General features: G+C 42.1%; 1 protein-coding gene across 2 annotated transcripts in view; it reads right to left on the bottom strand.

Moving 5' to 3' along the window:
* The window catches only part of Hacd2 (3-hydroxyacyl-CoA dehydratase 2), an 84,512-nt gene that overhangs the window by 8,715 nt on the left and 58,699 nt on the right, over positions 1-17,098 (bottom strand). For both annotated transcript variants that reach the window (XR_003844896.1, XM_021209501.1), the window contains exon 5: positions 1,005-1,126. Coding sequence is in view for 1 of the 2 variants with exons in the window: in XM_021209501.1 (XP_021065160.1) it covers positions 1,005-1,126 (122 nt within the window). In the remaining variant the exon portion in view is untranslated. The remainder of the gene's footprint in view (positions 1-1,004; positions 1,127-17,098) is intronic.

The raw sequence follows: 17,098 nt of genomic DNA, 5'->3' as shown, positions 1-17,098 counted from the left end.
AAAAAAAAAAAAAAAAAAAAAAAAGCAAAAGGCTCATATCCCTGAAATGCTAGAAACTGGATTCCATTCCTAATTTAATCACCAAACTCATAAACTGTGTAATAATAACTGTTTTCTTTTTAAGAAATGAGGTGTCTTAGCTCCCAAGTCAGCCTGGACCTTTCTCTCCTCCTCACCCCACAGTCCTTCATGCACAAAATCACAACTGGATAAAAAGATGTGCTATCAGCCTTTTGTCTAAGTCACAATTAAATTTCATTATTGTTGTTGAGACCAGAGTCTCATTCTGGGGCCAGAATTTGTAGCAATTTTCCTGCCTCAGTCTTCCAAGTTCTGGGATTACAAAGGGGTGAATCACCATGCCTGAATTCATTCTTCCTTTGTTTCTTTCTTTAATGTAAGTAAGGACACCGTAGCTGTCTTCAGACACACCAGAAGAGGGAGTCAGATCTCATTACAGATGGTTGTGAGCCACCATGTGGGTGCTGGAAATTGAACTCAGGACCTCTGGAAGAACAGTCAGTGCTCTTAACTGTTGAGCCATCTCTCCAGCCCCACATGCCAGATTCTTAATGAATATTACTGGTAAAAATAATCAAAGCAAAATAAAACTTATAAGCTTAGAAAACCATGTAATGTTTGCTATTAAGTAAAATAACCTCACATGTCATAGTTTCTTGACAAAACAAGACTAGGAGAAGTAGACACAGGCCAGAAATCACCACAAGGGGACAAGTTCATCAGCTAAACTGAGTAAGGACAAAAACAGATATTATAGTAAATCTCTGTTGAGCAACTTAACTGAAAAGAACAGATTTCAAGAAAAATTAAGTAAAATATGAAGACTTTATAACAGTGTTTCTATAGATAAAAGTCAAGACCCTTCTGGTGAAATCCCCATCTCATCCGATTTCAGTTTTGGGAAGATGGAGGCAATAGACAATAAAAGACAAATACGGTGTATGTTCTTACAGAGTTAGTACTTGGTGTATGTGCTTCTTTACCTGGCCCATTTGATGATGTAAGGCAGATGGTTTAATAGACTGAATGTATAAAAGGAGTAACGGATAATTTCCGTGACTGTCCAGGCAATAACAAACAGAAGTACACTGTCTTCACTCTGTACCTGGAGGAAAAGAAAAAAGATGTAAGAGCAAACAAAGGAACATGCACAAGAGGCATTTTATAACGTGCACTGCCTGCAGGGCTGCCTGACCACAGCCATCATCCCTGTCCTCAAATGGCTGCAGCACAGCTTAGAAAGGGCTTGCTGATCAAAGGCACAGCACCTACAACAGTTCTGCGGAGGCACATGATCAGTGGGAGCAGCTAGGAAGGGAACTGGATGAGCAGGATCCCTCAGGAAGAGAGAAACACAGCAAGTTTCTTTGCTGCTCTGATAAGGGAAAGTGAGGTGGAGGAGTCAGAAGTAGGTAGGTAGAAGAGGCCAGGAGGACAAGCGGGTGGGAAGCTTGGGATCATCACCAAGAATCTGTGTGCAATTAGTGTGACAACGGGGCATCTGAGGACATTTCTAGAATGCAAATGTGAGGATTCAAGCATGGTGGGTAGGATGAGCTTGAGGGAAGGAGAGGCACAGGCCATATACCAGGCAGGCACCCTCCTGAGGAGACAAGTAGCCTGCTTGCTCACAGGAGGCATCTAGAACCAGAACGACTTTGACACTGCCTGTTCTTATGCTGGAGAAATGTTAACCTTGGTGAAGTCCCCTTATGTGTTTGATGGGTGCTGTTCCAGGGGAATTTATGGCTGTAATACAGACTCCAGCACTCCTCCACCCCACTCTGACTTTATAAAGATCCTTTGTGAGCAAAACCCAACAGACAAGTTTACACTGTGATTCACCTCAGTTTCTCATGTCCTACATGGTTGATGAGTTGGCTGTGAGTTAGAAGTCCTACTCAGTAAACTGAACAGACTACTATGTGCTGATTTCTCTGTCTCATCCCAACCTGTAGTGACAAGGGTGTAGCAACCCTGCCTTCACTTTTGCTTCTCTCCATCTGCAGAGCCAACACTTTTTAGCACTTCCATTCTTTCTCAGAAAGTGTACATGGAGTGATCCACCTACACAGTGAAATAAGTAGTCATTTACATAGCTATTAACTAAATTGCCCTGACAAAGAACTTCATAAATGCATGGTTACTATTCTCTAAAAATAATAAGAATTTCATACTGTCAAGAGCAGGAGTACTTTTTGCTTTAAGGCCAGAGCTAAGTACCTTTAAAGCTCACAATGAGGGCTCCAGTCCGCCCATGAAGCTTTGCTTAAAGCCTATCGGGTACCAAAATCTAAGTTTATTGGATGTGTTGCTTTTCATGGACTTTGTAACCCTCATTATCTGATAGTGGTGTATGTTTTTTATAGATTTATTTTATCAGTATTGTTTTTTATAGCTGTAGCTAAAACCTCTTAAAGACTTCCTATAGGCAGCTTGGAAGCCGAGTGTGTGCTTAAACTCATCTTTTGTTTCCCCAAAGCCCACAGAAAAAAGCTTTGCAACTATCTGTGAAGCAAAGGGATCCAACCTACTCAGCTCACTCTAAGACCTTTCTTTTTAATACCTAATATTGGTTTGTGTCATCTTAGTGGCCTGCACATGGACAGGTAGTAAACAAGCAGATAAACTTCAAACTTCTCACTTTTGACCCAGCCAAGCAGGTAGTTTGAAGGAACGGACAGCTTTTACACTTTACTCTTTATTTACACTTACTCTTTCAAAGGTTAGGATTAGGAAAATGGCCATGTTGTATAATTATAACTGCAGATCAATAATAAATCCATCCTTGTGATCAAGATGGGATTTGGAGAGGTACAAAACAGCTTAGATGTTTAGAGCATTTTCAGAGGACCTAGGCTCAATCCCAAGCACCTACTTTGTGGCTCACAATCATCCTTAACTCTAGTTTCAGAGGATCTGATGCCATTTTTTGTCCTCTGTTGTCACCAGGGACAAACATGGTACACAAACATACATGCAGGCAAAACACCTATATACATAAAATTAAAATTAAAACAAGAAGAGATTTGGATAAAGTCAGAGGTAAATCTTTCTGATTTGTAGAAATTATTCAATAACAAAGAACAAAGGCAAAAAATAATGGGTTAAAATCAACAAGAGGTCCAACAAGATCTGAATTGGTGTCTGTAAGTCATGTCACAACAGTATTAGTCATGACAGTCAAAAGGTAGATGAAAGCCAAGAATCTACAACTGCATGCATGTATGCGCACACACATAATATGAAATATTATTAAGCCTTAAGAAAACTCTTATGCATGTTACAACATGGATGAATGAACTTTGAAGATTATTATCAGTTAAATATGCCATTTGCAAAAGGACAAATACTGGTTGACTCCACTCACATGCAGCATGTGAGTGGTCAATTCATAGATGAGAAAAGTAAAGACAGAACATTGCTAGGAGCTGGGCAGGAGTGGGGGTGGGGATGGGGAGGGGGGAACTACTGCTTAACTGGTAGAGTCTCGGTTTGGGAAGTTGAAGAATATGATGTGGATGGAAGGCAATATGGGAATGCACTTAAAGTAAAACTATATTGTACACTCAAAAATGAACAAAATGGTCAATGTCATATATATTTCACCACAATAAAAATAAGTTAAAAACCTAATTATGTCAAAGTCAATAGAAAGAAATGTAAAGTTTTCTATAATTCAACAGAAAAATGACTTCAGTACAGACTAGAGAATACTGTGGCTCATGAACCCAAGAGATGGGCGCCAACAGGGTATGAGGGTATAAAACACATGCTCAGCCAGTTACTACTACAATTCTGTTGCCATAACTACACTCTAAATACATCAGACCTCAGCTAAGAAGCAGAGTCTGTCAAAATAACACTTGCACTAACTAGCAGAGCTTAGCCCAGGACAGGAATAGAGCATGTACTTAAAGTATGTAAGAAGGACACCATTAATATGAGACTAATGGATAAAAGAAAAAGGATTAAGATTTTGTTCTGAAAACAGAAAACCAACCTAACAAACCAGCTTGCCAAGAAGACTTGCTTCCTTCTAAAGCTGCAGGATTCTGGGTCTTGGACTTAAATCCACAGAGTCCAGGACCAAAGAAGAATCCCACAGAGGATGGGTGAGCTGAGTGGGAGCTGGCAGGGCGTCCTGTGCAGTGCCTTGGATGTGCTGGGGCGATGGTAGCATAGAACTTGTGGGAGTGACTAAGCAGTGTCTGGTTTAACTTGAGGGAACCCACAGCATGGATGGCCAGGAACTAGATACTGGACAGTCCAGAGATGTAGGGTAGAACCAAACACAATGGGCCAAACAACAACACAAAGAATAAAATGATTACTAATGATATTCTCTACACTTATAGATCAACGCCTTGTCATCATCAGAGAGGCCTCCTCTGGCAGCAGATGAAAGTGGGTGCAAAGACTCAAAGCTAGCATTATTTGGAGAGTCTTATTGGAGGTCTTTGTCTAGTCCCTCCCTTTGGGACTTGAGGAATCCAATGGAAGAGGAGGAGAAGGACTGCAGCAGTCAGAGGGGATAGAGGACACCAGGAAGACACAGCCCACTGGATCAACTAGGCAGGGATCACATGAGCTCAGAGACGGAAGCAGCAAGCACAGGGCCTGGAAGAGTCTGCAGCAGGTCCTCTGTGTGTGTGTCCCTGATGCCAGCTCGGTGCTTTTCTATGCCTTCTGACAGTGGCAGTGGGTGTATCTCTGGCGCTCTGCTGCTCCTGAGGCTCTTCCTTTCATTAGGTTCCTTGTCCAGGTTCAGTGTGAGGGCCTTTGCCTTGTCTCATTTCTTCTTGGTTTGTCATGTTTGGTTGTTGTCTCTTGGAGGCCTGTCCTTTCTGAAGGGAAGCCAAGAGGGAGGAGGTCTGGGGAAGAGGGGAGGTGGAGGGGTGATGGGAGGAGTGGAGGGAGGGGAAACTGTGGCCAGGATGTATTGTAGGAGAAAAGAATCTTGAAGTCAGCCTAAGGTACATAGTAAAATTAAAGGGGTGGGGTGGGGGGCGTACGTGCAAATATTCGTGGAAGTGTCACAGTTCATAATTGTGAAAAAAGTTGAAACAGCTGAAATATCCAGTAACCAGGGACAGATAATGTATTCATACAACAGAATGACTCAGCAACACGACGGGAGGAAATCATCATGTGCTACAACACGGAGGAGTTAAATAAGCCAACAAAACATTCGCCACGCCGGGTAAAATAAGCCAAGTTTAAGTGGCCACTGTCTAGAAATGGCAACTTTGGAGACAAAAAATGATGGCTAGGGGCTGGGAGCACCAGTGAGCTAAAAGAGGGCACAAAGCATCATATTATGGAGATAGAATATTCTAAATTAGACTAAGGTATGGTGCTTGCACAACTTGATAAATCTGTCAGAAAGTAGTGGATACATAAAATGGTGAATTTTTAAAAATTACAATTAAATTTAAAAATAAAGTTGTTTTAAAAACAAAATTTTCTATAAATAAATAATACTGATCTTTAAGGGGGAAAGGGGTCACATGAGGAGAAGGAAGGAGTTATAACTGGGATTTGTCAAGGCTTAGAAAGGACAGAGAGCGGGTAGGGCAGGCATCCACAGGATCTCTAGCCTAGGCTGGCTTCAGACTCCCTATGTGGCTGGAAATAACCTTGAACTTCTGATCCTTTCTTTTGTACCTCTAGGATGCTGGATTACAGGCATGTACCACTATACTGGTTTATATGGAGCTAGGGTTTGAATTGAGGGCTTGGTACATGCTAGACAAACACAATGTTAACTGAGCCCCTTCCTGTCCCCCAAGTGTCTTGCAGGCAGCTTTTGTCAGAGATGCACGTTCACAATGAAGGCACATGGGGTTAGCAGAGGTACCTCACTGGTGCAGTGTGCTAGCTAGATCCCACCACACACCACAGGCGCTGGTTCCTCTCCCTGATCTGAAGCCAGGAAGGAGGTAGCGTGTAGGTGGCTTGTGTGGTTTAGCCAAGGGAGTTTACATAGAAATCCAAGCTGGAAAAACAAATGGGCACAAGAGACAAACCTTTACGCACAAATAGCATCATATGTTTGACTTTAAAAGGCACAGGGACTATCAGCGCATGGAAAGCTGTCACTTTTGTTACATTCAAAGAAAAACAGATGGTGCACACAAGAAAGCCGCTATTATAGAAACCCCATTCTTCTTAGTACTTTGAAACCTGCTGTTTATCACTCCACTCATTTCAAAGAACTTCAGAGACCAAGCTTTATGGCAAGCCTTCTTTCTTCTTCTTAATACCCCTTTCCCTGGGAAAAGAGAAAGACAGGAGGGGAGGAAGTGATGTGACAAGGTTACGGTAAACTATGGGATGGGACTAGAGGCTGTTCATGACTAGAGTGTCTGCCTCTTAGTCTGCCCCAGCAGACGCCTACCCTAGACAACGGAAGTCAGTTCTCTCACAGCTGGACCAGGGTGGCAGGCAGTATGACTGGTTGTGACGAGAGCTAGTCCTGACTTGTGTGCAGGTAGCTACCTTCCTGACGCAGCCCGATGTGAGGGGAGAGAAGCGAGCTAATTCTTTATGACCTCACATAAATGCAACCCTCCTCCAAAGGTCCATATATCATCAACACTAGGATCGTATCTTCAACACAGCCATCTGGACAATGCCTTTGGCATGTATGCAGACAGGGGCACTATGTGGTTCAAAGCAATGTTCTAAGACAAGTATTTTTCTGTAAGAGGACCTATAGAGTAAATAAGTTGCGTTGTGCATGGTATAGAAACTTAAAAAAAGAAATCTTGGTTGCTTTTTATACTCCTTAGAAAAATGTAGGACAGCCAGATATGGTGGCACATGTCTTTTAATCCCAGCACCCAGAAGGCAGAGGTAGATGGATCTCTGTGAGTTCAAGACTAGCCTGGCTTACATAGTGAGTTCCAGGCCAAACAAGGCTATGAAGTGAGGCTGTCTCAAAAACAAACAAACAAAAACAAAAAAACCAACAAAAAACCAGAAACCAAAACCCCCCAAAACCCAAAAACCAACCAACCAACCAACCAAAAACCCATCACCAACAAAATGAAACAGCAACCCAACCCAACCCCACCAACCCCCCTGCAGGCACAATCTGGCCAATCAGCCAACCCTATGATAGGTTGCCCTTCCGAGGACGCCTCTTACCACACACATGGGGGCCCTTCTCCAGCATTCCTTTTAAAGGCTGGATTTGAAGGACAGGAGTACAGTCAATATGATGTCCTGAGGTCATTTCTTCATGCAAACCGCACAGTGCATTTGTATAAATCTAAGTGATAAACTAGAATAAACTAGAATGCACATCTAGAGTGTTTAAGCGATGTGCTGCACTTTCGTAAGGTGAATGCTTACATCAGAATCCCCACACACATAGGAGTCACCAGCAACAGTCTGTTCAGCTCCATTTTGTGATCACTTCTGTGCTGTACCATAGACCAAAATGATGGCCTATGAAACAGACTATGTCCACAGCCAAGACACTGTGGGAAAGGAGGTATTCCTGCACAGGCCAGCTGTTCACATCAGAGCATCTTGGGATATCCTGTGCTTATTGTGTTTGTTCCTCTTTGTTGGAAAAATGAATACCTATTCAACTTCTCTGCTTATACTTTTCAATAGCTATATAGGCAACAATAAAGCTATTATATCAAAGGTCTAAGCTCTGAAATGCCAAATGCTGCTATGCATAAACTGCCTCACAAATTCCCGTCTTACAGTGAGAGTAAACTTCTGAAAATCCAACCTTAACCTTCAACATTTCTGATATGCCTTCTAGGTTCTGGGCCACACATGGATGAAATAAATGACCAGTATGGTTGGGAAACGAGAATTTCTTGGAATAAAGAAATAAGCTAACTGAGCAAATAAATCAATTAAGAAAAAGGGATTTCAGGCTGGAGAGATAGCTCAGTGGTTAAGGGCACTGAATGTTCTTCCGAAGGTCCTGAGTTCAAATCCCAGCAACCACATGGTGGCTCACAACCATCCGTAATGAGATCTGATGCCTTCTTCTGTGGTGTCTGAAGACAGCTACAGTGTACTTACATATAATAAATAAATCTTGAAAGAAAGAAAGAAAGAAAGAAAGAAAGAGAGAGAGAGAGAGAGAGAGAGAGAGAGAGAGAGAGAGAGAAAGAAAGAAAGAAAGAAAGAAAGAAAGAAAGAAAGAAAGAANAGAGAGAGAGAGAGAGAGAGAGAGAGAAAGAAAGAAAGAAAGAAAGAAAGAAAGAAAGAAAGAAAGAAAGAAAGAAAGAAAGAAAGAAAGAAAGAGGTTTCTTCTGGTTGGAGAGATGACTCAGTGGTTTAAGCACTTGCTACTCTTGAAGACAATGGGTCTTCAGTTCCCAGTACCCATATGGCACTCTAGTTCCAGGAAATCCAGATGCCCTCTTTTGGTCTCAGAGAGCTAAACACACACACACACACACACACAAAAGAGCTAAACACACACACACACACACACACACACACACACACTTGCACGCATGCATACTTTAGGCTTCCTGCTTTCGGTGGAAATATTTGCAAACATGTGAGTACTAGACACAAATATTGGAGGAACCAGTCTAACCTCATGATATATACATATATTCACATTCTCATATAAGTTAGCTATAGAAGTGCTTTTCAATGTAAGTGAGTGCGTGTATGCATATATACAGGGAAGCATGCCTTAATTTTCTATACTTAAAGAGCTCATAACCAATCAATAGCATCTCTGGTGCTATAAGCTCTTCAATGCTCAAATTCCAATTCTTTTAAAAGTGCAATTTTAAATTTAAAAAATTATATATTTTAGTCATTTATTTCCCCTCCCAGATATTCTATCTCCTACCCACCTACCATCATGTTCTTTCTCTTTCAAAGACAAACAAAACAAACAACACCCCCAAACCCCAACCCAAAAGACAAAAAGAGCAAGTAAAAGCCCATGGTCTCATTTATACTATCAACCATTGCTGAGCATGGCCTGGCCTGAGGAGTACCACGTCATTGGCCACTCTGAGTTTCCCTCCCCCGAAGATATCAACTCTAAGTACCTGCTGGTTAGGGCGGGCTTTGTGCTCACTGTCCTGCATGTGGGGATTTTCAGACCATGACTCTTAATACAACTCACCACCACAAGGAACCTGGACTCCTTGGGCAAGGGCAGGGGAAGTATAAGGTAAGTCTGGGAACTTTTCCCTGCATAAGGTAAGGCATTTCTGAAGGGTGTAAGATGAAAGAACCAGGGAGGCTGCCATGCTACCTCCTGGGGAGCACGGGGGCCATTTCTGTGCGTTTCCTGCCAAGAATACACGGCTTGAAATGCTATGAGGAAACTCTGGTTGGAGGCCACTATAAAGTATGCTCTTTACTGTCAAGGATGTGAGCACAGGTGTGCACACGTCAAAGATGGAGGGGCTTCTGAGGCCTGACAGGTGACATGGACACCTGTCACCTTACCTCTTTCCCTTCTCTGTTGTGCTTAGCATAGTATCTGAGGCAGACAGCAAACCTCCTTGGACATGTGTGCATGCATATGCAGGTACATCTAGAGTATGTATAGAACCATATTGTTTGCACATGCGTGCACTGTTTGGAAAGTTAGTGAAGTGTGCGTGGGCCCCATGGAATAGGTGGCAGTTGCTAAACCAAGCTAACTTCCTCTTCTGGAGGGCTACATACAGGTACTAAGTCCGTGACTCCCACACCTAAGCATCTGGAGGCAAGAGGATGCCATGCACACCTTACTCTCAAAGTTCAGAAGAAAAACAATGATACACATATGCACATATATAAACAGAATGGATATAGTAAAATGTCATCAGGAGAAAGATCTGAGCTACAGGTATACAGCTCATTGTATTATTGTGGCAACTTTTCTGTAAGTTTGAAATGATTTCAAAATAAAATTTTCTTTTTTCTTTGGTGAAAATTTTCACATTACCATGAAATCATTTTAATAAGCACAAAGAACATACTAAGTTCTATGTGAACAATTAATTACAAACAATAGGACTGAACCAAGGGCCCCGTGCATGCTAGGCAAGCACTGTATCACTGAGCACATCCCCAGCATAAACAATCTTTTAAAAACACATTTAGGGGGCTGGGCATGGTGGCACATACTTCTAATCCCATAACTCAGGAGGCAGAGGCAGGTAGATCTCTGTGAGTTAGAGGATACCCAGGGTTACAGAGTTAGCTCCAGGGCAGTCAGGGATACATAGTGAAACTGTCTTCAAGAAACAAAATAAACAAAATATAAAATTCGTCTAGCTGCAAGCTGTGGGGGTGTCCACACAAGGAAAAGGACAGAAAGACAGATAGGATTCCTAGAGCAAGTTGGCTAGTGAGGCTAGCCATATCAGAGAGCTCTGGGTTTGACTGAGAAGGTCCCTCCAAAGAATAAGGTGGACAGAGACTGAGGAAGACATGTCAACCTGAGGCCTCCACATGCACACATACTGGCACACTCATGTGTGTACACACATACTGCAAGCACACAGACACATACACACACCACACACATAAGAGAAAATGGAAAACAACTCTTATAGCTATAGTGGGGTAGAAGCAGGAAGATTGCTACAAGCTTGAGTCCAGCCTGATCTTTAGTAAGTTCTAGATCAGTTAGAGCTACTTGGTGAAACCTTGTCTCCAAATCTGAAAGAAAGGTCCAGTGAGATGGCTCAGCAGGTAGACGCTTGCCACCAAGGCTGAAGACCTAAGTTTGACCTTGGGAACCCTACAGAGTGGAAGAAAAGAACTGACACCCCCAAGTTGTCCTCTAAGCTTTGCCTGCATCCACTTTAGAAGTAAATATAATTACTACCAGGCTTGTACACTGCTTACGAGGCCTCAGGATGTGCTGGAGAGATGGGTTATGAAACAGTCTTAGGAAAGACAAGAACACGTATTAAAGAAAACTTACCAACAAGGGTTTCTGAGAAAGACTAACAGGTTGAAGGCTGGCCCCAAGCTGTACTAGCCTTTTTATTGTCTTAGAGGATAAAAACCTCAAGGGCAGGCCACAAACGTGCTTTGAAGAAGGGCTAGCCTAGTTAGAAGCCAAAATCAAATTCTTAATAAATGCTTTAGATTAGGATAATAATCATGATTATGATAATGATAGTTCCCATTAGCAGGGATAATTATTCCTTAAGCAGGATAAAAGTAATTTTGTAGAAAATTTCACCAGTTACTGTGAAACTATTTTAATAAGTATAAAGAACATATTCCTTTTTCTGTGAAAAGTCAATTATATTTCTGCTAGAAACCTCAGGACATAGAAAAGTCTTCAAACAGTTACATGGACTGTCATGACAACACTGTCGTGAAAGGACTGGGCTACATGACAGCAGGTAAGTGCTCAACACACTAGTTCACTGGATCCTTCTAAGTGCTGGGGCTGCTCTGACTACTTTGTGTATGTTAGCTCCCAGTGTGCTCTACTAAGGACAGGAGTGTGGGAGGTGGGCATGGCTCCCTAGGAAGTAGACCATGTAATCATTCTGTTGGGGCAACCGAGGCAGGACAAGCAGTCAGAGCACCTCACTCTCCCTCTGCTTCACTAACGAACGATCCCTGCCAGGCCCTGTATCGATCCCGGCCACTTACACAGCTGAACGGCTAGGACAGAACAACACAATAATGACAGCCTACATCCTTCTTTAACTTGAATACAAAAGTAACTCAGTTAGATGTTTATTAAAATATATATATTCTTAGTAAAGTGTAAAAATACTGAGAAGGTGGTTTAAAAACAGACATTTGGATTCTTAATCTTTTAACATGACAATTTCATATACTAAAGTACTCTTTATGATTAAATCCATGACAGGATACATGACAAACCAGAAAATACCTTTTCTGTTTGTTTGCTTAGTTGTTTACTTGAGACAGGGTCTCTCTACATAGTCCTGGTTATCTTAGAACTCACTATGTAGACCAGGCTGGCCTTGAACTCGCAGAGATCTACATGCCCCTGCCTCCTGAGTGCTGGGATTAAAGACACGTGCCAGCATGTCTGGCTAAAAAACTATTATTATTATTATTATTATTATTATTATTAATTTATTTATTTGTTTTTCGAGACAGGGTTTCTCTGTGTAGCCTTGGCTGTCCTGGAACTCACTCTGTAGACCAGGCTGGCCTCGAACTCAGTAATCCGCCTGCCTCTGCCTCCCGAGTGCTGAGATTAAAGGCGTGTGCCACTACGCCCAGCAATACTATTATTTTTAACGGAAAACATGAACTAAGTAATTAAAAAAATCACTATTTACCCCATTTAGAGGTGAGAAAAATGTGTTGTTATCCATACACAGTGACAAAGGAAACTAATCAAAACATTCTTACCATTGTAACACAATAACTAAGAGTTTCCTCCTCCTCTTCCTCCTCTTTTTTTTTTCTTTAGAGACAGGGTTTCTCTGTATAGTCCTGGCTGTCCTGGAACTCACTCTGTAGACCAGGCTGGCCTCGAACTCAGAAATCCGCCTGCCTCTGCCTCCCAAGTGCTGGGATTAAAGTCATGCGCCACCACTGCCTGGCTCCTCTTCTTTCTTTGCAGCAATCTGAGACACAGTCTCATTATATAGCCCAAGTTGTCTCAAACTTAGAATCCTCCTGTCTCAGCCTCCCAAGTGTTGGTTAGGATTACAAGTATGAACCTCCATACCCAGCTCAGAACATTTGTTATTTTATGTGAGTAGACACTTTACATGTATGCCTGTGTAGCATGTGTATATACTACCTCCAGAGGGCAGAAGAAGGCTTCAGATCCCTGGAGACTGGAGTTACAGAAAGTTGTGAGCTGCCATGTGGGGGCTGGGCATTGAACTTGAGTCCTCTGGAAAAGCTACTGGGACTCTTAACCACCTGCCCATCTCTCCAGCCCAGGACTACTTTAAAAACAAACAAACAAACAAACCCAAGGAGAAGAGTTTATTTATTTATTTTGTCTGAGTATGTGGAGGTGAGAGGAGAACTTCCAAGAGTCAGTTCTCTCCATACCATGTACTCACTGAGCCACGCCATCAGTGCAGTGGGATACTTTTGATGTGGATGTTGTTCTTGGCCTACCAAGTCATCTTGGGTATGAAATCAACTTTTCTAAACAGAACATGCACTAAGAAAACCATAATAGGCATGCACTCAACAAGCATCTCACAACTAATTCTGCATTACAGCACAGTCTGGCATGCAGCTCTGAATATCCAAGTATTCCTTCATTTCTCTAGCTTTTTGGCTTTCTATGTATCCATCCCATTTTCTAGAATGCATGAAAGAACCAAGAGGGTACTTAAAGTGGGTTAGCCTCAACAGAGTACCAGAGTCTGTTTCCAACTGTAACTTTGGAAGGAAAAAGACCTTCAGACTTCTTAGATGCACTTCTTGAAGCAAGTTACTCACCCTCTCTGAATCTTGGTTTCCTCATATGGAGACTCTTGCTTTTGGAGTCATACAGTGATTGTAAGGCTCTCACTGGCTGCTGGCCTTTGCTAACATTTTTCCTTAGTCCTAGGAGAGTCTCCTACTTCCAGTGAGTGCTACTAACTGCAAAGCTTTCATACAGCTATCACCTTCAGTATGACCCATGCAAGAGATTCTATCAGAATGGGGTCATATGTAGCCCCATATATCTAATCCAATAAGTAACCTATGAACTAATATTCCTGTAAGTACAGCCACAATAGCTTAGAGAACAATGTTCCCAGCATCAGGCTGCTGTGACCCTAAAGAAAGAGCTGAGGTACACTTACACCACAGCCTGCCAGCTGTACTTCCCAAGGGACTTTATCACTGTCAGACACATAACATCTGAACACTAGAGTACATCAAATTGGCAACATACATTGTGAATGCCACAGTATTTATTCCTTGTAGTGTAGTAAGTACAAAAGTTTCAAAAGATAGAAAGTACAAATAAAAGTTCTTAGAGCAGAGATGAAAACAGCACCCAGTGTTTCTGCCCATGACTCGTACAGTGCGTTAAAAATATTTGAACTAGTTTTTTGTTTTAATTTTTTAATTGGGAGATTTTACATTTTAATGGGAAAGTTAATGTCTGGATTTTTACCTTTTCCTAAGAAACTCAGACTGGATCTGACAGGCAATGACTAGCTGAGGCCTGCTTTTATGAGGTGGCCTGCACTCACCAGTCCCTCTGTCACCAGCTGAGCCTAGACTCCAAATGGTAAGGGAATGCAATGGAACACATCTGAAAAGCTCCGGGCTCTCCAGAACTACAAAGCACATTTTCCTTTGAAGTCATGAACTCAAGAGAAGACCCTTTACAGTCACCAGCACAGAAGGAAGGCGAGAGACACAACTTTCAAACTGGCTATTTTGGTAGAGCCAGAGCCAAGCAAAGGGTAAAGGGAGAAGCAGGAAAGTGCCATCGGTTTAAAACAAGCACCTACGGCAGCAATCTGAAAAGAACAAAATTAAAGCTTAGCCATGTATAAACCTAGAATACTGGTGATTAGTTTGCCCACTTAAGGCAAAGCAGGCCCTGCACATGCACACACACACATCCACAACAGTATCAAGTCCATCTTACCAGGGTTTTACACCAGACTTGAAAAGGGTCCTCTCTGGAAAATGCAGACAACTTAGAAAAGTGTCTTAGTTCTTTTATGATACATCACTGCTTATAACGACAGTTTGAACATGATAAGAAAAAGTAAAAAATCGTTACTGGGCCCTCTTTCCTAAACACATGAGTATATACTTCATATGTCTTTTCTAGAAGCATAAAAATAGGAGTAACTTTTCAGGGTCCCCTGTGGGCCACAGGATGGCCAACAGACTGACTATTTACTGAACAGGAGATGGCTCTTAGGAGGTAGAAAGCACCAGGATTCTTATGATGTTTTCCTTCATGCTTCAAAATAAATGCGTTTAAAAAAAAAGCTACAGTATATAAGGGACTGCTCTGACAGAGAAGAAAGAGTTCTTCCCACATATAAAAAGTTTCCAAATGAATATTAATCAATGCTTTAAGAATGCCATTCAATGTACTGTAGAACACTCCTGTTTAAAAGCACTTTATAGGTCAAACCTTTTAACTTCTCCCGACTTTGCTGACATATTTTAGCAATGCTCACGATGCATGCCAATCACCTAACTTTTACAGTGGCAAACACAGCTCTCTAAGTCATGCAGATAATAACAATGCTGACTGTACTTCATGGTACCATCTAACTCAACCCGGAGAGAGGCATGTGGCTTGCTTCTCAGCAAGGGTGCATCTGGGATATGCTGTCAGAGTGAACAACCTATCTGAAGGGTGAGGCCCATGTGGCCTTGCCCCTGGCCATCAGATCCAACTCTGCATCACATAGGCAGAGTATCAAGAAAGCCACCTCCATTATCGGGGATCTGTTTAAAATTAGCAGTCCTTTAGTCGAAAAACAACATACCGAGTACGCCTGTGTTTTCTGACTGCTTTTCTTTTTTCTTTTTAAATATATCATAGTCATTTACAAAGCATGAGGAAAATGCCCATGAAAATCTAATTGGATGAAGTAAAGAGAACGGAGCATACTGCAGCATGCATGTGTCTCTAAGGCAGCACCTTAAGCCACTTCCCATGAGGATACAAGTACTGGAGCTCACTGCTAACAACTCTCACTGACATCACAACTGTTCTGTGACACATACTTTGTCTCTCAGGCTGCCCCCAGCCAATAAGTTTCATTTGTTTATTTGGGAGAGTATTAAGTCCAAATAACATTTCTTTTGTCACTCTTGTGTCCCTGATGTCAAAAGTCAAAAATCTTTGGTAGTCTAAGGACTACAAGGGACCAGATCACTACACTGCATATGTTGACACTACCCAATAGCACATATGCTTGAAGAAAACATGTTCCAACAACAAGCTATTCTGCCGTACCTGTCAAAACCAGGGGAAAGGCAGGGTGCTGCACAGGTGCATCCGTAACATCCATTATATGGAAGAACCATCAGTATTTTAAGAGACTAAAATGTAAAATGCACAAAATACCCTAAAATCTAGGGCCAGAAGCAATGAGAAGGAAGCAGATTGTTCTTCAGCCTGAAAGGACTGGAACTGCCAGAGCAGAGCAGGCCGCTTCTCAGGAGACCTCAGCAAAATGGGCAGGACACTCCCTGCCAGCCCCAGACCTTCTTCCTCTGAATGGCATTTCTCAGAATGAAGACAACTGTATAGGCTTCCAGAGAAATGACCCAGTGTAGCTGTCTCTTCTCATGCTGAACCTGACACCTGGGGATGCTGTGTGTCAGATTTTACTCTGGTGTTAGGAGCTTCATGTAACAGATGTTTGTAGGGGAACTCACCAGGATGAGGACAATGTGGGATGCAGTGTGGACTCTAGAACAGAAACAGACTAATGTTAAGGAAACTTAGTCATTTCCCTGCCTTGATGAGCTTGAACTTATTCAGCTACGAGCTGATGAGGAGGGCTGCCGTCTGCATGGAGTGAGGCTAACTTTCAACAGTTTACAAAGATGGATGCAGTTTTTAAACAAACAACTGACTGAACTATCATCTGAGGACATTCTATTTTAAATGGCATGTGCTCTAGTGGACTCTGACAGGAGCTGAGGGGTTAAGACCATGGGAGAAAGAGAGAGAACATGAAATAGCAGAAGTAAAACCTTGGCCAAGCATAATGGATCTAAGTATCTTCCATATTCTGAAGTACAATATTGGAAATTGGTAAGCAGAAAACTCAGAGAAAAATAAGACATTCTGATTTTGCCACAGATAGGCAATGGCAAAAGGACAATTTAGCAAGTAGATAAAAAGCATAATCACTAAGTACCCACAATTATCAGATGTGGAAGTGATATTATAGTGTACTGCCTTTACTCAAGAGCTGTCTAAAGCTTGACAGTGCCTGATTAACAATCAAATAATGAAGTTTTTTGCCTTTAGAAGTGGGCTAATTTTAAAAGTGAAGGTGATGTGCACCCACCTACAGGAGTGTCTAAAATAGAAAGTAAGGAAATAGATGGAATGGGGGAATGTTGGAGGCCTAGCTTTCAAGGGGACTAGAGGATACTGAGCTGTATCTCAGCAGAGGAGATGCACAGAACA

Source organism: Mus pahari, chromosome 12 (assembly GCF_900095145.1).
Source record: "Mus pahari chromosome 12, PAHARI_EIJ_v1.1, whole genome shotgun sequence".
Classification (NCBI taxonomy): Eukaryota; Metazoa; Chordata; class Mammalia; order Rodentia; family Muridae; genus Mus; species Mus pahari.
The sequence above is the reverse complement of the archived record's forward strand: the minus strand, read 5'-3'. Positions and strand labels throughout refer to the sequence as shown.